Source organism: Schistosoma haematobium, chromosome 2, assembly GCF_000699445.3.
Source record: "Schistosoma haematobium chromosome 2, whole genome shotgun sequence".
Classification (NCBI taxonomy): domain Eukaryota; kingdom Metazoa; phylum Platyhelminthes; class Trematoda; order Strigeidida; family Schistosomatidae; genus Schistosoma; species Schistosoma haematobium.
In genome coordinates, this window is record NC_067197.1 from 25721908 (window position 1) to 25748156 (window position 26249).

The following is a 26249-nucleotide window of genomic DNA, read 5'->3' on the forward strand; positions in this document are numbered from 1 at the left end:
TTCGCGACAACTGGTTGCTTCAAAGTGTCAATATACTCATTGAGATTGATAGATCGGTTACAGGTTCAATTATAAATTAAACCTCTAAAATATTTCAACTAAAATATTTTCTTTGATTTTATCGCGAGTATTGTGGTATTACTGATAGTTTAATATTAAAACAGTATTTCATGTACTGTGCTAGTTGTGAAAAACTTTTTTAAGATCATACCTCAGTTATATAACTGTTACGAACAACGACATGTCATCTATAACTGTATGAATAGAAACCTGATGGATGCCTTCCACAATTTTCGGCAAATTTTATGTATGACATAAAAATTAAGATGAAACGTCTGTTAAACAATCGAAATACAGTATCTTGATAACTTAAGTAACTCTTCAATTATGCAGTATCACAGATTTAAATATCTTTTTTGATACATAATTCATCATTTGACAGAATATAGTTATTTATTCAACGTACTATACATAGATGTTCTACCATAATTCTTTAGTGACACAACTATTCATTGGAAAATTAACAAAAAACAGTATTTTGTCAACCATTTGAATGTATACAGTAATCCAGTAGAATATTTTGGCATCATTCACATTTGAGTTTAATGTAAAATGAGATAAATTCAACTAAAACTATGTGAATTTCTTTATTATAACTCCGCCTGTAGCTCTTATAGGGTTGCTGCCGGTCCCAAGCCCGGGTAAAGAAGGAGGGTTGGGCATGGGGTTAGCGTCCCCATCCCGTAGAAAACTAACTCGCTAAAAAAACGCTTACCAGAAAAAATAATCGAAACCATTTTAACTCTGCCCTGGGAGTTAGAAGGTCTTCATTTAGAAGAATTATGACGCTTCATGGTGAAAGCCGAGTTCCTTCGGAAGTCACGAGGCCGATGCCCCTTCTAACAACCAGAGCAAAAATTTTTATAGGTACATGGAACGTTAGAACAATGTGGGAAACCGGGAAGACCAGCCAAATAGCAACGGAAATGAGGAGATACAACTTGGCAGTACTGGGAATCAGCGAAACCCACTGGACCCAAGCTGGACAGAAAAGGCTAGCTACGGGAGAGATGCTGCTATACTCCGGTCACGAAGAGGACAATGCTCCACACACTCAGGGAGTTGCTCTAATGCTGTCCAAAGTAGCACGAAATGCACTTGTGGGATGGGAATCTCACGGATCCAGAATCATCAAAGCATCATTCAAAACAAAGAAGGAGGGGATCACAATGAATATTATCCAATGTTATGCACCCATCAATGATAGCAACGACGAAATTAAAGATCAGTTCTACGAGCGGCTGCAGTCAATCATAGAGAAATGCCCAAGAAAGGACCTAACTATTCTGATGGGAGATCTAAATGCCAAAGTCGGAATAGACAACTCTGGATATGAAGATATCATGGGACGACATGGACTGGGAGAAAGATTTGCAAATCTATGTGCATTCAACAAATTGGTCATAGGCGGCACAATATTTCCACACAAGCGTATACACAAAGCTAAATGGATCTCACCGAACCACACCAAAGAGAACCAGATAGATCATATTTGCATCAATAAAAAATTCCTAAGGACAATGGAAGGTGTGAGAACCAGGAGAGGTGCTGACATAGGTTCAGATCACCACCTAGTTGTAGCCAATTTAAAACTGAAGCTAAAAAAGAACTGGACAAGTGGACAAACAGCACTACAAAGGTTCAATACAGCCTTCCTTCGAGATACTGACAAACTCAATGAATTCAAGATAGCTCTCAACAACAGGTTGCAAGCCTTACACAATCTACTGAAAGAAGAAGAAACTACTATGGAGGACAGCTGGAAAGGCATCAAGGAAGCATTAACTTCAACGTGTCAAGAGGTTCTCGGTCTAAAGAAATACCATCATAAGGAATGGATCTCTATGGAAACACTGGACAAGATCAAAGAAAGGAAGAACAAGAAGGCAACAATAAACAACAGCCGAACACGAACAGAGAAAGTCCAAGCACAAGCTGAATACATAAAAGCAAACAAGCAAGTGAAGAAAAGCATTAGAGTCGACAAGAAGAAATACGTGAAAGAATTAGCAACGACGGCGGAAAAAGCTGCAAGGGAAGGAAATATGAAACAACTTTACGATACAACGAAGAAACTAGCAGAGAAATACAGTAAACCAGAGAGACCGGTCAAGGATAAAGAAGGCAGGCCAATCACTGAAATTCAACAACAGCCGAACAGATGGGTAGAGTACTTCGAGGAACTCCTGAATAGGCCAGCTCTAATGAATCCACCGAACATCGAAACAGCACACACAGATCTTCTTATAGATGTCAATCCACCAACGACGGAAGAAATTAGAATGGCCGTCAGACAAATCAAGACCGAGAAAGCAGCGGGACCCGACAACATACCAGCTGAAGCACTGAAATCAGACATCGAAGCAACCACAAGCATGCTTTATCTTCTATTCAAAAAGGTTTGGGAGGAGAAACAAGTGCCGATGGACTGGAAAGAAGGACACCTCGTCAAGATTCCAAAGAAAGGAGATCTGAGCAAATGTGAAAACTATAGAGGCATTACACTACTGTCAATACCAGGGAAAGTCTTCAACAGGGTGTTGCTGAACCGGATGAAGGATGCAGTAGACGCCCAACTTCGAGATCAACAAGCTGGATTCCGTAAGGATCGGTCGTGCACAGACCAAATTGCAATACTACGGATCATCGTCGAACAATCAGTTGAGTGGAACTCGTCACTATACATCAACTTCATTGATTATGAAAATGCATTCGACAGTGTAGATAGGAAGACATTACGGAAACTTCTTCGACACTACGGAGTTCCTGAGAAGATTGTCAATATTATCCGGAACTCATACGACGGACTACAGTGCAAAGTAGTGCATGGAGGACAGCTGACAGATGCATTCCAAGTAAGGACCGGAGTCAGACAAGGCTGTTTACTCTCTCCCTTCCTCTTTCTTCTGGTGGTCGACTGGATTATGAAGACCTCAACATCTGAAGGAAAACACGGAATACAATGGACAGCTCAGAATCAATTAGACGATTTGGACTTCGCAGATGACCTAGCCCTCCTATCACGTACACACGAACAGATGCAGATGAAGACAGCCAGTGTAGCAGCAGTCTCTGCATCAGTAGGCCTCAGCATACACAAAGGGAAAACTAAGGTCCTCAAATTCAAAGCGGAGAACAGCAATCCAATCACACTTGATGGCGAAACTCTGGAAGATGTAGAGTCCTTCACATACCTGGGAAGCATCATCGATGAACAAGGAGGATCCGATGCAGACGTAAAGGCGAGGATCGGCAAAGCAAGGGTCGCTTTCCTACAATTGAAGTACATATGGAACTCAAAACAACTTTCAACCAATATCAAAGTAAGAATCTTCAATACGAACGTCAAGGCAGTTCTACTGCATGGAGCTGAAACTTGGAGAACTACAACAACCACAATCAAGAAGGTACAAGTATTTATAAATAACTGTCTACGCAAGATACTCAACATCCATTGGCCGGATACCATCAGCAATAGCCTTCTGTGGGAGAGAACAAACCAACTTCCAGCTGAAGAAGAAATTAGGAAAAGACGATAGAAATGGATAGGACATACATTATAAAAATCGTCAAACTGCATCACGAGGCAAGCCCTAACTTGGAATCCTGAAGGGAAGCGAAAAAGAGGAAGGCCAAAGTACACATTGCGTCGGATAATAGAAGCAGATATGAAAAGGATGAATTACAACTGGACGGAGCTAGAAAGGATTGCCCAGGACAGGGTTGGATGGAGAATGCTGGTGAGCGGCCTATGCTCCTTCACGAGGAGTAACAGGCGTAAGTAAGAGTAAGTAAGTAAGTATGTGAATTTCTTTATTATGCTTATAGAGAAAAGTATGATGAAATTATTTTTACGCAACTAACTCCCTGAAACGTTTCTTCAACATTTATTCAAACAGAGAACAATAGACTTATTGACTGGATATTAACATCGAAAACAGAATAGGAAATGAATTACTAACCTATATATCACTGACACAAAAAAAGGTAGAAAAAAAAACAATATCGGGAAGTAATTTAATGAAAAAAGACATTTTCACAAGTACTTCACAAACAACTTTATCTTTACTAAAAATCATATATACACGTTTATATCAAAAAGTAAGCTTTTAACTATGAGAAGGATTATCAGAGAAATAAGTTGATTTTACATTTGCTTTTAATCTTATTATTGATTTATTACTCACGTTCTAGTCTCAGTTAGTTACGTCAATGGAAATTTATTTTTATGGTATTCCATTATGAAGTAGTTTAATGAGTGATTTGTAGTGAATTTAGATTTATGACATTTCTTTATAAATTATAATTTTTCTTTACACATTTATATTGTCAATCATAGAGTAGTTTACACCATTATAGGAACGTGTATTTCTTTTTTTTAAAAATAGAATACATATTTAATATGTAGAAAACATGTTATACACGAAAATCAAACAATAAATAAACACATTAAATTTAAAATGTAAAATGAATAAATAAACAAAAAAATTTTGAAAAGTGAACCCTTCTAACAAGTGAATCAAGGGTAATTGCCCAAACCTATTTATTTATGAATGGTCAATTGTAACCATTAAAGAGTAGTTTTCAATGGTAACTTGACAATATATAATCCGTGAGGTTATCTATTACTGTTTGAAATACTATTGTCAGTACATAATGCACAGCTACCAAGATTAAACACTGGAAAATTTTCAGTGTCTTAGAAATTTACATAGCAACCTGACATATTCATTTTTTTAAAAATAGCTTCAAAAAATTATGTCTCAATAAATTAATCCATAGTCTTTAAATAAAGTAGATAGTGAAGGGTATTCAAAGTATTTCCGGACACATTCCTGCTAGGATAAATGGTTTAAAGGGATTAACAGTGTAAGTCATGATGACATGAATGAATGTTAACACTGAGAGCAAAACCCTCCAAAACTACTACTATGGAAGTTAATGCAGTGTTTAATAATCAAACAATTATGTTCAGCTAGTCTATAATGTACTGTAGTCCTATTTTCAAAGATGTTTCAGGATAAATGGTTCCTAGTTACGACAATGACATTAACTTCTGCAATCATTTTCCATCTTGGTCTCATGTAGCATGTGACTGATGTTCTGATGTGAGCACAGAAAAAGTGATTTATCTCGGAGAGATTTTGATGTCAGATATGTTAGGTTGGTTAACACATAACTATCATCTTTCTAACCATATGGATTTCGATTTTACGCTCAATCTTAACTGTTTCTTTTGCTGTATTATTAGCTATTTTAAAAATTCACTACAGTCTTGAATCAATTTATTCTCATAACTCCATCTGAGGCAGAAACTACACAACAATATTTTTATTTATTATTACTACAATCGTAAATGTTGGGTTTGAAAATATTGGGAGGATTAGAACAAAATGGGGAAGAAATTTTAACATATCATTTTACTGATTGGTTGTTCCCGTGACCTTGAGACAGCTTGAGCAAGCTTCATCATTTATAAACGTATGTCTATCTGTTGTACGTATTAATTTTATCGAGTCATCGATGCATCTACGTGATCGTTGTATTCATGTATAACACGAGAATATACGAAAGAAATTTAGAAACTAACATACACTTATGAATACTATAGGAAATCGATACAAAGCAGGTCGTCAGAATCGATCAGCATCAAAATATTAACATGGAATTTTTTTAACTTGAAATTCTATTTAATAGAAGAGTTCACAAATTAACTAGATAGACCTAAACAGCCATAAACAGGATATTATTATCGATATGATAAATTAGTTATAAATCCTGTAAATGACACCATATTCAACTTGTAATGAACAAAAGTACAGAAATTAAAGTGATGTTATGTAGTCAACAATAAAGGAAATTTTCTCTTCAACAGACTTCAAATAAAGAAGTCTTTCAATAGTAGAATATCATGAAGCATGTAAATAATTACATCAATTTGCATAAGTACCCGACCAGAGGTTTGTCGGACCCATACTTTTTATCAGAATGGGTTTTGTGGAGATTTTTTGGAAATCTTACAGTTTGAGATCATGAGTCAATTGAAGCTAGACCACCATGGAGAACCTGGAAGCACTGGACGGCCGTTTCGTCCTAGTATGGGACTCCTCAGCAGTGCACATCCACGATCCCGCATCCCATGGGATTCGAACCCAGGACCTGCTAGTTTCGCGCGCTAGCACTTAACCATTAGACCACTGAGCCGGCATCCAACGGTGTTAATGTCTAACTTCAACCAATCCACGAAGTTGCACCACCGTACACCATTGTCTCCTATGCTTTAGTTTGCTAGACAGAAACAACAAACGATATAGATAAAAATTATTAACTTGATTTTCTTGCAAAATATCTCGCAAATTTTACAGAAAGCTGATCGAAATAGAGAGCTGAAAACATTCTGATCAAGGGCAAATGAATAAATAAGACAAAAAGAAGAGGAATAGTATGGACGGTTTAATCAACAAGTTGACTATGGTTTTCATCATACAGATTCATAAATAATGAAATAGACCTTTCATTCTAATGCATTTTTGAGGTGTTTCACTTAGTTTCTGACATTTCTGCTTATTAATATATACATGTTATAAATCCTTTTAGTTGGTCAGTAATCGTTACCATCGCTCATCATTTTTATACTATGGAATTAACTAACTAACTGCACTCAGAAAAAACTGTTGCTTAAAGACGGATGAGTAGTTTGCCTTATTTAAACTAATAAAACAGACATCGAATGTAGTTGGACATTACACGAAGTGAACAGAATTTAGTCAACACAATCTTAATATCGTATACAAGGAGATGGTTATATATATATGCATGAAAGATATGAGTACTGGAGAACTGTTGCCTACATTATAATTAAAAATGTCAAATAACTGAAATGCATATGAAATGATTGTCGTCATTGTTTACAGTTTAAAATCATATCAACTAACTTGTCCCGACTATTATTTACAAGTCAAGTAAACCAGAAAGTATAAAGTCAAATTAACACCCACTGATTTGGTAGACCAATATCATGTGCTAATCTGGGTTCTTCTAGCATTCACTTACCTTCGCTTCACCCTCGTTACAATCATTAGATTAAATGGTAACGTCTTTGTTAGTAAAACATATTTATTAGTATTATAGGTAGTAGTTCAGGAAATAAAACTTCGCTTTATTTTTGTAACTTATGTTCGTTTTAGTGAAATCTGTTCTGACCTAACCATTACAATAAAACACAACATTATACTGACAAATAGCATTATGATTCATATATTACGTAACACTCTGTGATATACTCATACATATACTTACCTACTATGATACATGATATACAGGTTACACATTTCATCATGGTGTGTTGGTCCCATCCCCACATCTTGCGTTTTAGACGTGCTGTCGTATACACAACGAGCCATTATAATATCATCATCTCCTACTTCCACACCATCAAATTCTGAATGTAACTGTTTTAATGGATAAAATGCTTGAGGTAATTGAGGGTTGACTCGTCCTAAGAGCTGTGCCGGTCCATGTCCATGAGGTAAACGATAACCAATTATGGATCGCCCCATTGAATGCGCATGTCCTCGAATGGCCATTATGGTGATTGGGATAGTGGATGAAATACTACAGGAAAATGAAGAACAACTATTTTTAGTGTCACTCATTGATGTAGTAATAGAGTGAAATTTTAGAAATGTAGGATGTATACAAGGATATTATCAGAAGGTCAACACACCTAACATTAAGATCGAAAATTTTTCAAGCAACTATTATTTTCAAAGTAATAGTAACCTGTTTTGTGATAAAGAGACCATGAAATGACAAATGTTAATTCTGCTGATATTAACAAACACAAATGTGGTCTTATGTTTCCCAAAAAAAGCTGCCTGACTGCACAATAAAACCGTCAGTCGTCAGCTTCAATCAACATCACAGAAGAGTGAATAGTGAAAATTACAAGAGCAGATATAGTATCATTCACAATTGAAGTATAGACAATGGAAATCGATCAAAAGGAACGAATGGAATCATGGGACGATTAGAATCTGCATTTTTACTGAGGATAAAAGATGGAATTATTTGTGTCACTACTATAAATTCTAAACTATTTCACTTAAATGGCTGAACCATAAATCACGATTGTTTCTTAAGTTTTAACCAAGAATTCTGTATCTCCCAGTATCACCAACAATCAGTAAATTCATGAATCAGTAACTCCTAACATTTTCTTAACTTTTATGTTAGCCAGCGTCCACGTTAGAGATAATGTACAAATATAAGTAGCACTTATCCTAACCATATCATTAGTTAAAAGATACTTGATAATCAAAGTCTCCCCCAAATAACATGTGGTGTAATTTTACAAAGCAAAGTCAACTTTTTGTATCAGTCCCAATGTTGGATCTAAACTGATGAAACTCTCAAGAACAACAAGATCGTTACAGTGATTTATTACTAAACCTAAACCTTTTAGATCATTGTTGTGATCAATTGCTCATTAAGAGACCTTAAATACTGAATGTCTAACTGGATTGCCTTGAACTTAATAACCCCTTTATAACTTAGTCAACATCTGAATTATATGCAAAAGTATTAGCCGTAAAAAGAAGTATGAAAAATAAATACACCGTTTTCAGAAACGGATTAAGAATAAGACAACTTTGAAGGTGAACCACCACATTTCAAACGTTTTATTGTTTCTCTAATTAAGAACCACCGCATTACTTTTGCATTACATGTCGGGGACCTATCGATTTCTGTCATTAAGTAGCTATTTTTCACACATCACTTTAAGTTTATCCCCAAAATTCCCAATTACTTTATGAAGATACACCAAAAATGCTTCTGCCTGTCGCCTTTGTTTATGAAAGTCATGTTAAAAAATGTCTATACTACTTTTGTACAGCTGAAAGACTTTCAGTTATTTAAGATTATTTTGAAGAATAACAACCGTATCGTATGATTTTTTATTCAGATGTATATCAGTTAGTTCTCTTTTGGAAAAACATTTTTACTAATGAAAGATTGGTAGAGATCGTAATAAACTATGAAGTATTTATTTTAACATGAAAGCAAAAGTTTATCTTTCTATTGAATAGCTGATAATGCAGTGAACGATCCCAACTTATTCAAAATCATCTACTTTCAAGTTTTACCCATATATTTATAGTTCATTTAGTTTTTTGCTATTATGAATGTTCTGTAACTTATATATATATATATGCCAAAATTGTAAATTAAGAATTCACAATTGTAATTATTAAATATTTAGTAGATAGTGGACATCATGTAAGCGTTTAAAAGAATTAACAAACAGCCAACACCACTCCGCTATACCACCAAACGCTTTTGACCTGACCGTTGTATACAGAAATGTAGTAAATCTCACACTATCATGTTAATGTTGTTATATTATCGGCCTGTCACCAAAATTATCGTCTTACTGTACTTTATAACAAAAAAATATCCACTGACATACATTCATGATATCAACTTGGATTTATAGCAGCTGTGCTTTGATTATCACTAATTTGTTAGCAGTTTGTTTACATTTATTATTTCCTTATTATCACTTATAAAATCACTCCCAATTTTTATGGTTTCATCTTCAAAATATAAATAGTAATCGATTTCGACGATTAGGTTAGATATGTTGGTTCCTCTTCTTGATTCTTACTTAATTTCAAACTAAACCTCACTGTTTATCATATACAAAAACCTGTTGTAATAACATTACTAATTTAAATTTAAACAGTTTTGAGCTTATAAGAAACCTTGAAATACAATGAATTCGAATTATTCTGCAAATCTAGTTCTTCTACCTTCGTTGATGTATGTATATTTCAACGAAATCATGAACTAACTGAAGTTAGACCACTACAGAAAACCCGAAAGCACTAGGCAGCCGTTTCGTCCTAGTATGAGACTCCTCGGCTGTACATATTCACGATCCCACACGTGGGGTTTAAGTCAAAGACCTTTGGGTAAGAGCGCAGACGCCTAAAATGTTGACCACTGAGCCGCGATACTGTCGTATTGATGTTTAACATCAATCATCGACGATAGTGCGTGACCATTTTCAATCGTCTTCAGTGAGTAACTTTTTCGAACCAGACATGGTTAAGCGTTCACTGACGAGGTCGCAGGTCACGTGTTCGGTTCTCGCATGAAGGACCGTGGACTAGCACTGCTGAGGAGTCACACACTAGGACGAAACGGCCGTCCAGCGCTTCCGGGGTTTCAGTGGTGGTCTAACTTAGATTGGTATATTTTCTCAGTAAAAATCAACAATCCCCACAACTCCATGCTGAACAATATATGTTTCCTATATTTTTGTTTAGTCCCTTAACTTTATTTACATCTTTGTTCTATTTTGATAACGTATTCACAACAACCTTCATTTAAGTTAATTTATTAAATTACTTTCAAGAGGCTTCCTAATTTGATTTTGAAATATTCGAGGTTGTAAGTAGTTAACGAGAACTTAACGAAATAAAATGAATTCATGTTTGCAGGTATCATTACCAAGGTTTGACTTGATAATTTCGAATAAATTGAGCATTGGGTAGATTGTTTTAGGTAAATTAATATATTTTAATGGGCCAGTGAGTGGAAAAATGAGATTTTATGAGAAAGTGTCTTACACTGAGTCACGAAACGTCAGAAAATCTACTTTTCCTACTGATTGGGATATTACAAACATAATAATTTATTTATGAATTCATGTTTGTTCATTCAGGAAACGGGACTTTATTTATGATACCATTTTAGAGCCCATTAGAAAAGCAGATATATCACAAGATATGATTTTGCTGCTTATCAGTTAATTCGTTGATACTGATTTCAATATACTACATCTTAAAGGCTGCAAGTGCCATTGTAAAATTAAAACACTTGTTGGTTGATCACAGTTTTATCATGGACAGTAGATCGATAGTTAGACAAAGCCGGATTACGGTTATAAGTAACGAATTTGAGTCTATCGTGATCGTACCAGATTATTTTCAGCAACTTCTGATTTCATTGATTAGTCTGAAGGTGTAAGCTTCATGTGGCAACAAATTGTATGAAAAATTTTTTATACGAAACATCCTGAAACCCTTTGATGTACTGTTTCTTTAAAGGAATAAGATTAAAGTTAGATTTTATAATCTAGTCCAGCCGAGAGTTTATGAATCATATCTTTACTCATGACGGGCATCTGGAATATGAAATTTTTATTTACTAGTAATTACTTTGTTGCTTTTAAAATTTATAGTTGGTTTCGATTGCCATGAAATGATGTTGAAATATAACACGTATATTTTTAGTGGATGTCTATCTCTAAACACTATTCTCTTTTATACTAAGTGATTGTATACAAAAATACTATTCACATCTGAAAAGTAGCTTATAATAGAAAGGATATCAATTTTGTTTGTGGACCTCACATCATACATAATTTCACGGGATCGAGACTACATTTTAAATAATCATCAAAATAATTAACAATGTCTGGAAAACGTGATTCTGTATAGATAAAACTCTTGAAATATCTTGTACTTATGATGATATTGCAAAACCGATAGGTTCTTAGGACTTGGCAAAGTCGAGTAAAGTCACTTGATGTACCGAGATTAATAGTTATGTAATTTTCTTTTCCAAGCAGATTAGATTACAAATTAAGAATAAATTCTCACTGAGATATCTCACTTTTAATATCAGCGAGATAATTACCCATAAACTGAAATTTTCATAACCATAACAAATGAAGATTTATCTCCTCTCTGTAGCAGTAGATCACAGCCAGTGGGATTTAACATAATCAAAACTCGACCGTAACTTCTATTCAAGCACTAGTTTCATCTTCACAGACCTTCAGATAATCATTTTTGATATCGGGCATCAAACTTAAGGTAAGAATGAATAAGCGCAGTCAATTAATACTTATTATACTAAGATACAACAAACTTGCCAGTTGTATACATTTAAATAAATGAATTATAGACTAACTAAAAAAGTAGTAAGGTCGAGTAAATGCAAGGCTAATAAGCAAACATAGAGCTTTTCTCGTTCAGTTGAGTTACTATCGTAACTTGTTAAAATGTTCGTATGTTGCAGGTATGTGTATTTGTTATGACTTCGGAAACAACCGGTTGCTTATCTCTGCATAACTGATCAAGAGCAGTTCAGGGATCGATATCTGAACAATGATCATTCTTTACAATGCATATTGACATCCACCACCATGTCTCTGATTGTACTTTTTGTAAGTTGCACGGCGAAAGATCGCGTACTTCTCATAAACGCGCTTAAATAGGTTATGCAATTAACAGACATAATAATGTGTTAAAACAAGCAAAAGACAGGTAACTTATTGAGATATGTTGACGTCAGGAACAGATAGCTTAGATATTTAAGCAAGCCGCTAAACCCAATTATGGTAGCTGTAGTTTTTATATATATATATATCAACCTGAACAAGCACACACAAACTCAATTGCAACTTCTTCATAATTATTTGTCAATCTGGATAAACTATAAATAGTGAATCATCCATACATTTACAAATTGTATTGTTTACCCGGTAAAATTATCATGTCACTCTTAAACATATTCATAATTAGCTTGTTTATATTTCACAGAAAAACTCCTTTCATGGCTACATTGTGGATAATATCAATTTTTGAATGTTTTCCACTTGTGCATTAAGACAGAAGATGAGGAATGAAATGTATAGTTTCAAAATAAAATTAGAATTTCATGCTATAGTTTGTAAAATCCCTATGACTGTCACTAGACTTATCTGAGGTAACCGGACATTTCGCAGAAAGATCCCTAGTCTACAACAAAAATATCAATCTACTTAACACTTATAGCGTCAATAAATCTAATCAGAGACTCTGCAAATCATGGGTACATGAATACAAATAATTAATTTGTTTCATTAATCGGATCAATATTATGCAAGCCCCCAACATTTATAATTTGAAACAAGAATCAAACCTATTTAGCTGAATTATTCTGACTGTCTGAACAGATATTAATTAGCTTTTATGTAGATGTTTAAGGATTTCCTTAAAGATCAGTTAATTAGAACCATGAGACACCTGTTATACTTAAAGCAGTCACTACTTTACCTATAATTCCTCTTTTTATATCATAGTTTCTGTTTTACCAAGATAGATCACAGGTGTCTAGTAAAATAAACCCCAGAAAGTTTGAAACCGTTAACATCAGCCTCTAGAAGGACGTTCATATCATGACCAAATATTAACAGAAACCAGAATACCATACACGAACATTAGTCATTAAGGCCTCATCTGCCAGCTCATCATAACTTTTGACGCTGTCAAACCAGTTTGTAATGATAACACTACTACTGTTTGCAGACAATAGCCCCCAATATCTTAGTGAAAGCACTCATGAATAACTTTCGAGTACTGGCACATGAATAATGGATTCTAGAATTTTATCAACATTACCCTCAGAACTTCTGAAACTAAAACTCACTAACAGGAAAAAGTCTGTTAGAATATGAATGGTAAAGATGTGTATATGCAATCTTTCTTTAACTCAATTATGACATAATAATAAATATCTTTAGTTAGGGATGTGATTATTTCTGAGGCCCTTCTGCTTTTGAGTTTAAACTTCTTTGAGAAAAAATTCCTGGTTTCAATCTAGACGTCAACTTGTTTTCAAATTAACAAACAATTCATTTTTGTTTAACTTTTTCATGAACTCAAGTTGTCACTAATTGATGTCTTAAAGCATTCTGATAGCAATATTTCAGTCATAAGATTCTCTACAATATACTTAATTTGTTGCATTTCTGGGGATGAATATATTATTTCCAAATGAAATTTTGTAATACCGGTCGGTCGACGTAAATGTAGGCATTCTGACAGGATTTGAATGACCTAGGTAGCACAGCTCAAAAGGGATCACGTTAGCGTGGATTTATCATGCACACCAATCTTTTATAAATTCTGAATATTTTATAACTAAATACCTATTTATTGTCTGCTCACCTATGTTTTCTGTAATTTTATATACAAACTTTTTGTCCTGTTCAAAAGTTTGGCAACTTAAACATATGTTTTTGTTTCTACGTTTTGAATTCAATGTTTTTGTATCAGCAGATGTTACAATTCCCAATAACTAGATTAAAGCAAAATTATTGAAGTAATAAATTCCTGTTAGGCACAAAAACAGTGTTCTAAGAATCATCATCATCACCGTAAAACCATTGTTTAGAACTTCTTTTCTTTACCGAAACAACTAGGCAGGTTTTCTTCAGTTTTTGAAACAGAACTACTTCTAACGACTGGGACTGGTTTCGCTTTTTCTATCCGACTTTTTTTAGTGTAAATAAAGACTTGACCATTAGTAAATAAAATACCTAGAAAATTTGTGAAAAGTTTGTTGGTTCGACGTTTTCTTCGATTCGGACATTTGCTGATATATTCTTGTAAAAATCGACGACAATTTTTATTGACATTATTTCAACATGTGATTAGCCCTCCTGCCCATCTAAATTGGAAAGCAGCTTTTCTTTCGATACTTTATTTGTCCAAAAATCTATATACTAAACTTATTATTTCATAACTAAATTCAGAAAGGACACTTGGTATTTAAAATATGCCGTGCATGAAAAGCAGATTGTAACAGACTTCTATCTGACTTCTATCTGAAGTTTGTGCTGATGATGTCGTCCAGAAGAACGATGAAAGCTCCACGACCAAACCATCCAGCTCAGAGAACAAAACTCCACCAAAAACATAAATGGTGGATTACAATTTTTGTATGGGATATTTGGTTAGTGAATCATCCTCCAGAAAACATTTTTATTAGTGCATCACTTATTTAACAGTAAACGGAGATCAACCTTATAACATACTTTGTGTAGTATTTGTTGCATTGTTCTATTGTCTTTCTATGTATCCACATGGTAGCATATTATAACCTTGTTCATCTAATAGACATAACTGTACATAGTTAATCCAGGTAACGAGATTTAAAGAGATTAATTCGGTCTGAAAACAGTAGTTATCATCACAAATCGACATCATAACTTGACAATGATATGCTTAATTATTGTATAAAACCAAGATTTTTCCATGTGTTTATTTACAGAATGTTATAACTCAAACTAATTTTTATATCAGTGTTTTCTAGTCAAAACTTATAAAATAAAATGAGCTAGTTTTAGTATTAGGACCAGAACGGTTAAAAAAAGTTCCATAACTTGGTAAAACGAACTGTTATTCTTAATAAATACCCTGAATATGAGGATTTAGATACCAGTGGTTTCTGTCGTTATTTATTTAGAAAATTTCATTTTTATGGCAAGCAGAAAATAGTAATATTCGGCACTTTAGTATTGTAATAAAACTTTTATGGAGATTAAATGTAGTCTATTCTTAACGAAACATTTATAAACACTAAACGAACTGCAAATGACTATTCTAAAAAGAGTTCAGTTTCATGTTAAGTAGTTTAGTATTTATCAAAATGTGTTAAGATTATTAAAAATTATATCTATTAAATAGAAAAAGATAATTAGTCTGCGATATTTGTAGGCATCAAGACATTTCTTGTGTTTGAATGAGACAGTGATAAGCTGAAACATTTAAATGTGCACCTTTTGTCGTGTTTTAAAAAGGTACAAGCATAAATCTGTCATTTTATACACAAATCAATTCAAGATTGATTCCTCATGATTCTATTCAAGAAACCTCATTTGCTACTTTTTGTGAAGTTTATGTAATAAAAAAAATATCACAACGGATTTTTTCCCCACCTGAATTATTTTTTCCAACACTTTAATTGTCTCATGCTGTTGTTTAGATAACAACTACTTGTTGCTCTACATTTTGTATTGCATATTCTAATATTGGTTAGTTTGCAAAAATATTATTACATAAAACTTCGGAAAAATGTAGTAATATTAAAATGACTTACCGACATGACACATCAATGGGGAAACTTTTTACACCAGGTGGTATTATCGCATCACCTCGTAATAACAGAAATACACCAGCTATTCTTGGCTGAATCTGATCAGTAACAATTAGTCTTAATCCAGAGTGATCGGATTTAACTGGATTTAAATAATGAACTTCTAGTTCAAATCCTTTAATTTGAGCATTTAATCCTGTAGGATATCCTACGCCCAATGGAAAGCGTAAAGGCGGTGCATCTAAACCCCATGCATACATAATTTTTTGACACATTCCACATTGTGTAGGTTTACCAATTTTAGTAACTGGATGTGAACAACCTTTGAGAATTATATGATGTACAGTAGAGCGATTAGCACTGGGAAGAATTTCTCTGATGAAAGTAGTTCCGTTTAACAAAGATGGTTGAAAATACGCGCACATATATGTATCCTGTTGTTCAACATTAACAAAAGGCATTTTAAGTTCTTGTTCCCATACTCGGTATGGTTTACAGATTTGTAATGTACAATGCAATAACAGTACTAATTGAGGAAAGCGAAACATTTAAGAATATATATAATTATTGGGCGAGTTTAGTTGACGTATATTATTCAATTTATGATGTAACTGCGTAGATGATCGATAATAAGAGAGCGGTCTGAAATGTTAATAAATAGATAAATAGTTTAGTAGGGTGTCGAACAAATATCAAGCAACTAGTTATTCAATGTCGACGTATATGACAATGTTTTAAAATGAATGATCTGAACACTAGGTCTAGTGATTCCGTATCAAAAACTAAGTAAATCAATATCTTACGAATAGATTATATTGACTAATTTCGGACTGTGAATCATTAGGACATTAAGACAGGAGGAGTCATGATAGACATTATGGTCACCTTATAGTTTAGTTATAGGGCATTCTAAATTAAGGGTTCGGAATCATCCGCCTTACTAAATGGTAAAATAACCCCAAATACCCCGTCTTGGTTTGTCTGATCTATAATTAGTGTTAGTTATTTGTGTGAAGTAAACGAAATCTTAAACAATTATTTAATTGACTCCGGTAGTTATTTTTTAATCTGTGAACCAAAATATTTAAATGTGATGCTAAGTACTATCAGATGCGTCTTATTAATTTGTTCTACAGGGGCACACGCATTTAAATACTCACCCGGACCATCTTTTATGTTAACCGCTAGATACAAACTTACGTTTTTCTGTTATATTTCTTGATCAAGTCCTTATAATTGATGCATATTAATACTCTTCGTTTTAACATATGGTTTTTTATATCGGTCTAATAACCTTCTCATGTACGCAAGATATCATTGATATTTCAGTGGAAGCACAACACTAACTCCATAATACAGGAAGTGTGACAAGATAACTCTTTGAAAATGAGAGTAATATATTGGTCTTCAGCCACTTTAGATCAAGATTTTTTTCCAGGAATTCCGTCTCAGTTATACTATTGATATGGAGAGCCAATCAGAACTAGCAAAAGGTCAGTCGATAGCAATCAGAAGTGACCCAGCACAACAACTATTCTTACATTTGTTAAAAATATGCCTCATGAAATGTAAATATCATCCATTTATAAGAATTCACGGTTCTGGTATATTTATCTGTCAATCAATTTAGACATTGACTGTTTCATCTCTGAACAAAAGAGTTTTATTAACGCGTCCCTTTTATTCCTAAATTTCCTACAGTGAAAGATAAATCATGAAAATGGACCACTGATTATTAGTGGTACTAATGATGGTAAGGATTGATCAATTTTAATTTCGCACCGCAAATAGCTTGAGGCTGGGGAAACACTGGGCACTAAGGACCACCGAACAACTTTTCTGTTATAGTATTAAAATTTTCAGCAGTGCTCACCTAAAAAAGGGCCAGTTATCTAATATAGGATATCAAGGCCTTAATGTGAGCCCATTACTTTTAGGCGATTGATATGTCATCCAGCAATTTAATTTTCCAATGTCAATTACTTCGTCAGATGCCGTGATCATCACATAATGACACTGATGACAGCCATCTCATGATCGACGATTCCAAACTTCGAAGGTCATAGCCCTTCATTCAAACTCACGGAATATTTATCGAACATACATACTAACAACAAAAATGTGTAGTTTCTAGCAGTCCAATCTACAAGTTGTTGATTATGTCATGGTTATTCCGCTAAAATAAAGTATTTCAGCAAATACACATTCTAATAACTGGTATTTCTTTGGATGAGTGTAAAACAATTCTGTAACTGTTATTTGCTACTAGTTTCGAAGTATTCACGTTTAATCAAAAGCGTTATTTTGATTTGTGCAAATATTTTGGTAACGTTTCGTTCATTATTCACAAGGTTTTCCAGCCAAAAAGCTATTTCTTCTGCATAGTTCAATTTTTAATTCATCAACATTATACCTTAGTTTATAACAAAGTTATCGCTCATTTTTTAAACACCGGAAGAAAGCTAATAAAGCTATCTCAGCTGAGGTTCATTTGAGCGGCTTAAATAAGTTCAAACTTTTATCAGATAGGTTGGGCCAAAGGTTTTAACTTTTTTCCCTATGTTTATACATTTCTGCTGTCAAAGCACATTCTAGAATATTATAACAAGTGTAAATCAACAGGTGAAACACCAAAGCCAGAATTCACCGATGGTTGATATTAATTAAAGTGATACTTATTGCAATCATACTTCATGTATAGGTCCATTATCTAAACACAAAGGTAGCTAATTTAATAGATACCTGATAATACCAGTCAATCATTTTCAATGTAGGATCAGTCCAAGTTGGCATACGTCATTAGCACAACAAGATAAATACCAAATTCTTCAACGGTAATAATATATACAAGGTTAACTTAGATTTAAAAGCCGAATGGACAGAAGGTCAATTAAAATGACAGCAGTATTACAAAACTGGTAGTAGCACACTTCTACCTAGTAATTAAGAGATGAAACGTTCCGGTTTAGAATAAATATATGCATACATATATGAAGCTCATAGGTCTTAGTTATGCTGACGAATGTATATTTTCTGGGACATCCCAGTTAATTACCTATTTAAATTTTATTGGACTCTTCAAGCTTCATGGACGATATTTTCAAATATACGATAGGAGGTTCAGAGCAAACCTGAGACCACCAAATTTAACATTACAATTTACTTTATTATTCTTTATACGCCTAGTTTTGACTGTGCAATATTGGCCCACTATATCGCGGACATTTATATCATATCACCCGTTACGTTACTGCTGTACCGGAAAAACAAAACTGATCACTTATACTCGGAACGAGGGACCTCGGCAATTCCCACGATGAGAAAATAGAAACACAAGACTGGTATAAGTGAAGATTTATTAGCCCAAACACTGTGACGACGACGAATCGAATGTAATCTAAAATACACTGGTTTATATACTGATTTTACACCCATTTTGGTTAATCAGTCAGTCAGCTACAACGTAGGACCAGGCACATGTATGCATCGGTCCAAGTTGCCATACCTCATTAACACAACAAGATGGACACCGGATTCATAAAAGTAGTTAATTCAGAGGTGGTAATATATAAAATAAAGATTGCAATAAGGATGTAGTACAGGAAGAAAGAATAAGTTCGCAGAAAGAAAGATATGAAGCGATTTTAATCTCTTAGTTTAAGGGAAGACAGAGAGTGTATACACCGACACCATTGTGATAGATTTTGAGCCATGTCACCGACCGTCGTTGCTACCTCCCGACCGTTGTTGCTACCTTGACGTGATGGTTAAGCTTGCCTATCGTGATGAAGCAACCGAGCTATACTGGCTAGAACAACCGTTCCTCAAGGTCCTACCATATCAGACAGGTCGGTTGAAGAGCAGTAAGACTAAAAGCAACAAACCCAAGGTCCGAAGGCGAAGTCGTACTGCTGACTGTACAGAGGTGTGACAGCAGTAAGGTGTTTCCTTCAGACAACCAGCATGACAGCGATGCTACCTTCCCACAAGGAGGGGTGGGGTTAGAAAAGGTCGGCCCTAAAAATGCACACCTCGTCTTATCCCACGGATATCCGTCTCCGTCGGTAAGGTCTCAACAAGTACGGAGCTAACACAAAAATCACCCATAAAAAGGTCGTGTGTGACCGACCTCAAGCACTTGTCCCTTGGGCACTGCGGTCACGCTCTCAGGTCACTAAGACCACCTCTAATCCAATTTTTTTCAGGTACCTCCAGAAGAACCCTTCTACGGTGTGGGCAACCGGGAAGTGATAACCGCCCTCGTACCTCTAACAGCATTCAAGACCACTGTATCTTGATTAATAATTAGGATAAGATCACATACTCAGTTATAACAAGTCACTTACTGCGCATCGTTTATGTTAAGTGAATGCAAGAATATCGTGTATTATACAGAAGAAAATATCATACTGGAAAAACAAATCAAATACTGCACTGAATGATCCTCACGTTGAATCAAAACGGATGTAATGTTAAACAAAACTCATAATGAGTAAATCAATCGAAAATTGATTTTTCTTTCCATCATATCAGTTGCTGACTAGAGTAGTTTTTAAATCAAACATAACTTTAGAATATGCGCGGAGAATAAATGTCAGCAACAGTTTGCTAAACCTTTAGTAAATCATTTACAAATAATGTGTTCTAATTTTATAAAATCTTGGTTATCCTCAAGAATCTTAATTAGAAAACTAAAAAATTAGGCATGAACACCTAAATAGCCCACGATAATACCAGTGTCATAAGAATTTAAAATTAAACCTGAAAACAAATCATTCAAGGAATCTGTTAGTTTTAAACTATTTATTGTTTCTTCAATAAAACTACAACAAACTAAACGTGATCGCTCTATGGTCTAAAGGTTTGTGAACTAATTATTTATATTCGAGAGTCAGAGATATTCCCCTTTTAAATTATTCCAAGAACCTTGTTCAAGCAGATTCCGCTGTCAAATATACATGCATGATAACTTCAGGCGCTCTAACCGGTTACGTTACACGAATAAACTCCAAGGATATTCTGCAAAATTGAAACGCCATTTTTCTGCAACGAAACTTTGTAAGGATATCGCAAAATACAATATTAGCTTGATCAACTTTACTTTGAATACTATATCGTCTTTGCGACTGGATAAAATCTCGTTTGTTCATCATTGCCACAAATTTATATTGACAGCCAACCAAGTAAATGACTGACTTTAATGAAGAACTAAAGTTGGTCAACAAGTTTTTGAGCTTCCTATGAAATACTGCGCACGATTTTTAGCATAACTTAAGAAGACCTTGCTACAAAGTTTAGAAAGATGTAGTTACCTCAAGAAAGATAAGAAAAGTCATACGTGAAGCTTTTGTCTACAAGCCTTGATCTTCTTGGTAAGAGAATAAAATTGTAGACAAATAAACTGCTGAATAATATAAACATCCGATACCAGTTTAAAAAATATACAAAAAGGGTGTTTCACAGTCAAACAACTGTTTTAACGTTCCAAGAATTGAAAATTGTGGTCACACTACTAAACTAACCTTATTAACTACCACTTTAGACACCAGCTTCGTGAAAATGTGTGACATGTTTGATAAGGAAATGCATAAACTGAGCACTCTATACAAAAGCTACTTAACGAATGAAACTATGGTGAAACAACAAATTAAGAAAATTCTGACCATTAAGGGATTAAAATGACGTTTTTTGACTGACATTTTGGCCTGAACGTTTTTAAAAGAATATGGATATGAATTTATTGACTAAAAATGATTTGAATACCCGATCCGACACATGAAAGCAATTTACTTAGAATGCCAAACGTTTTTGGAATAAGAATAATAGTTAAGGAAGTAAAATAAAAATCCTCTACTACATATTATTTCAAACAAAAATCTTGTGGTGAGAATATATAAAGACAATACGTTTTTATTAGTCGGAAAACGAGTCTCCGTGTGTTTTGTTTTTCATTGTAAGCTAGTTGTAGCTAACAAAAGTTACAAATAACACGAACCACATGAATGAAATAAAACAAAAAATTGTAATCCAGATTATGAAGGTATCACTCATCGATACACCAGGGCAGTAACGGACGCTATTACGGTGACTTTTAGTAGTGTTAAGGACTGAACCCAAGGCAAGTTGACTTACCCACTTTACTTTGAGGAGCCTAGCTTATATTATTTTTAAATATGGAGGCAAACAAATGATCAGTCAGATTCAAATAGTAGTGTCTTACATCCACTTTTAAAAATATTCACAACGATGTAAATGATGTACACCACCTGCATACCATCAAAATAAAAATTCCTGTAACTCTAGGCAACTTGAAATGTGTAAACCCGTTATCCATTTAACTACGTAACATAAATCTTCAGCTGTCCCATCAATTAGAATGTATTATACTCAGGATTCTCATCTATAATTAAAGATATGACGTACTAACTTGGCCAAAAATAACTGTTCTGTATGTTTGCATCTGATATAAATTGAGTTTTTAAAGTAAAGAACGGTAAACTATGCGATTTATGGAAAATCTCTTTAGTATCTATGCTCATTTAAGTAGTAGAATATTCTAATGTCGTTCTTTACTTCGCAAAATTATATTTGACGTGAGCTTAAAACTACTAAACGCTGAATATGTTCTATCAACTAGAGCAATCAAAGTAAGGCTGGTGTTCAGATCTATGTTTATGCAATTGGACCACGGTGTTGTCAGAAAGCCTTGTTGAAAATCAATGTTGGTTATCAACAGTTACTTAGAGTTCGCCAGATGAACCCCTAAGAATCTTTCTTTAATAAACCCCGAACAAAATAAATTTAAAAATGAGACCTTTTGGTGAATATATGCTAGCTTTGTGAAGAAAAATAAAATCTGATTACCTAATTTTCAGTGAGGTGTTTGGAAAATTAAGCAAGCAATCCTAACAAATTATTCCAGCCCAAACGCATCGTCATTTAACTCCAAATCCGACCTTATTATTGGGAGTCATTCACTTTAACAGATACACTTACTCATAATATATTTTTTATGAGAGTACGTACGTTTATCTACAAAATATTTCACTATCCCCTTGGCAATTATTTCTGAAGATCCTGGGCAGTTAACACTATTTAAACGCTAAATTCTAACACTTACTAGTGACCTTTAAATTCGACCAAATTTATCAGTTGAATACCCTACGACTGGAAAATATTATATGTAATATAAATTATTGTCAACTAAAACACTAGTAACAAAGATATGTGAAGAGTAAAAAATAAGTGAATTTAAACCCGGTTATACACAATAAGTCAACTAGCCAACCTTCACGAGTTGAACCAACCTCTTTCTATAATAACTATCCTTAATTCATGATGACAACAGACGAAAACGTATAAGCATTTCAAAAGTCCGGGATTTTGAAGGTTAAACAGAGTATTAAAAGATTACGAATTCACATTACATGTTGCGGGTCCAGTAAAAGAGAAAACTCTTCTACGTGAGAAAATATGAACAGTTTAAAATCGCAAAAACATTCACATCGTCTTTTTTTCCATTTTGATGTTGTTTTTCATAAAAAGCGGATAACATAACTTAGGTACCTATTATATGTTGCATCAGTTATATGTACTCGGATTAAAGGTCCTTTTGTATAGTTACACGACGAACGGGCTTCCAGTGCATCACTAATTGAATAGGCGTCATGTCTCGAATTTCTAAGGATTCTCCTAGGGGTTTTTTTATCATTGTTTTCCGAATTTTTTTCCCCGTTTTGTATTTTTCAGGCTTTTATCTGGGGCTCATGTGTCCATATTTTTTAACACTCTATCTTCATCGGATATACCATTGTTACGATCAACCGTGGTTAAGATTCGTCCCTTGTGTTTCATCTTGTGATTGCACAAACACAAACATGGACTTAAGGTCATGGAAAGGAGATATTCAGTAGTGCTACATTTTAACTTGATTTGCGTCCTTCAGGCAGCTTCCCAGACGGTCTATTCTCAGACACTCAATAGCAATCACCTTTTGTTGTACAGTACTTTAATTCGGCCGTACAGCGAGCGCCATTGTCGAGGTGTTTTGTAATTTTCGATAAAATTTGCTAAAATAATGCTATGCCATGTGAATCACACACAAAGTCAGTATTTATATACAACCACTGATTGTCGATGGAGCGTAGAAACTTCATGTCCTGTGAAAAAATCACTCGGCAGTTTGAGTTAATTGAAAAAATCTTGACTTTGTTGGTTCGTATTATGTATTTAGACGTTATATTTGAATTTTGGTACGTATATCAGGATACATTTGTCTTTTTGGTACGAAAGAGGAAGTGTTGTTTCCGTTATGTAAGTGGGATCAAATGCAACATTCAATATCCGATATCTTTGTCAACAGATTGTACAAACATGATGACTTCTTTGCGCTCACTTTTTGTTGCTTTGATGTGATTCATGAGAGTTGATTATGTCGAAATAAAACTTTTAAGATGCAAGCGAAAATTTTGGCACTTGAAATAACCAAACATTGACTTGAATCTTACAACCGTTCTAAAAGCCCTTTTGTCAGGCTAAGAGTAGGGATTAGGATCACTAGTTACCAAGATATTCGGATCTTTTCGAAACTAAGACACTTCTATAGAGAACCGTATAAGTGTTGTGAATGGTTTGTGACATATCACGGACATACTGCTTGCGCTCTATTGTTTTCTAAACTGTAAAACCGACTAGGATCTTCCAGTCTGTCAGTCCATTTGGAAAGCTTTCAACAAAGCCTGAATTTCTCAACGAGGAATATTTCATAGAGTAAATGTTCTTGAAAATCACTTATACTAATCAATAAGGAAAGTGGTTTTAGCATTTAGCCTTAGGAGATCTTGATAGGACCGTGTAGCCTGTAAAGGTATACAGCACATTTTAACTCCAAAAACCAGATCGTTCAAATGTAACGAAACCAGTCTATTAGTGGATGTTGTGTCAACTCGCTTGAACTTATTGATAGAGCACGTATGGTCAAACCTATTTGGAACGTTTACGATATCAATTCGCATCGTATCTACTTTGCTCTTCTGGTCAAAGACCATTGCTTGTTTATCTACAGCAGTCAATAGACGCGTTATGCAAAAGTGACCCTCACCGAAACCGTACCAGCAGGGCGAGTTAAACTTGTGTAGACTGTCACAAATTAGACATTCCATGACTTTGTAAGAGAAATAAACAAGCGTTGTTGGCTAGTAGGTTAAACGATCAGTGAGACGGACACCTTTAAAGATTAGGTTCATGTGTTCCAGCCTCCAACTATCCGTAACCACTACCCGGCTTGGTGAAGGTGAGAACATTGGAGCAAGAGGTGGTTTAATTGTTCAAGTGCTATGACCCACCGGACCAGAGTGAACCATGTTCGGACAGGGAGATACATGACCATTTCGATTTCGCGGTTTCTGGCGCACAAGTTGTACCCTTTGGTCCAACTTCGTCGTAATGGGTTGCATATGGCATTTGGGATGTGTAGTAGTATTGAGCCTAACCACATCATCTTCAAAGCCGAACATGAGACAATTTGGAAAATAGACATTCAAAATTTAACACAGAGACAAGGCCAACAATGGTGAACGCCGGAATAATTCACTCATTGAGTTGGATTGCATAACTTAGCCTCGAAGATATGGTCATTCTGTATAACTGAACTTTACTTACATTAAATGTATTATTCTATCTCCAGCCTAGATGTGTTCTTCAGAAGCCCTTATCACAATAGAATGAGCCAGTGTAGACAATCATAGAACTTCCATGTAAGATTTTATAGATCAGGTATCCACATCATGACAAATCTAAAATTATGGGATTGGGTCTACCATTATAGCAGTACTAATAGCGAACTAGGCCACAATTCCACAAGTCTCACTCTTGCAGTCGACGTGTGAAGTGTCTTTGAACATCTTCTACTCGTATCTTGTCTGTATTATTGGTGTATGAGAAGGTAAGTGAACGATACTCAGGAGTTGGTTTGACCTCCCCCGTAATAGACTGTTGCTGATGGTATCCAGTTAAAGAACATTGGGTATCTTGAGTGGACAATTGTTTATAAATACTAATACATTTTTGATGATGATTGTAGTAGTTCTACAAGTTTCAGCCCAATTCCATATAACTGTCTTGACATTCGTATTAAAAATTCTGAGTTTGGTGCTGGTTGTCAGTTGTTTTGATTTCTATATGTTCTGCAACCGTAGGACTGTTGATCTTGCATTGCCGATCACGGCCTTCATATCTACACAGATCTTCTCTGTTTA

At 34.6% G+C, this 26249-nt stretch overlaps 1 protein-coding gene across 1 annotated transcript in view; it reads right to left on the bottom strand.

Moving 5' to 3' along the window:
* The window catches only part of MS3_00006564 (uncharacterized protein), a 49237-nt gene extending 25855 nt beyond the window's left edge, over window positions 1–23382 (bottom strand). The window contains exons 1-3 of the mRNA XM_012942001.3: window positions 23301–23382; window positions 15997–16635; window positions 7360–7674 (exon numbers count right to left, since the gene is read on the bottom strand). Coding sequence (XP_012797455.2) covers window positions 7360–7674; window positions 15997–16541 — 860 coding nt within the window. The 5' untranslated portion in view covers window positions 16542–16635; window positions 23301–23382. The remainder of the gene's footprint in view (window positions 1–7359; window positions 7675–15996; window positions 16636–23300) is intronic.
* Window positions 23383–26249: the final 2867 nt, after the last annotated feature.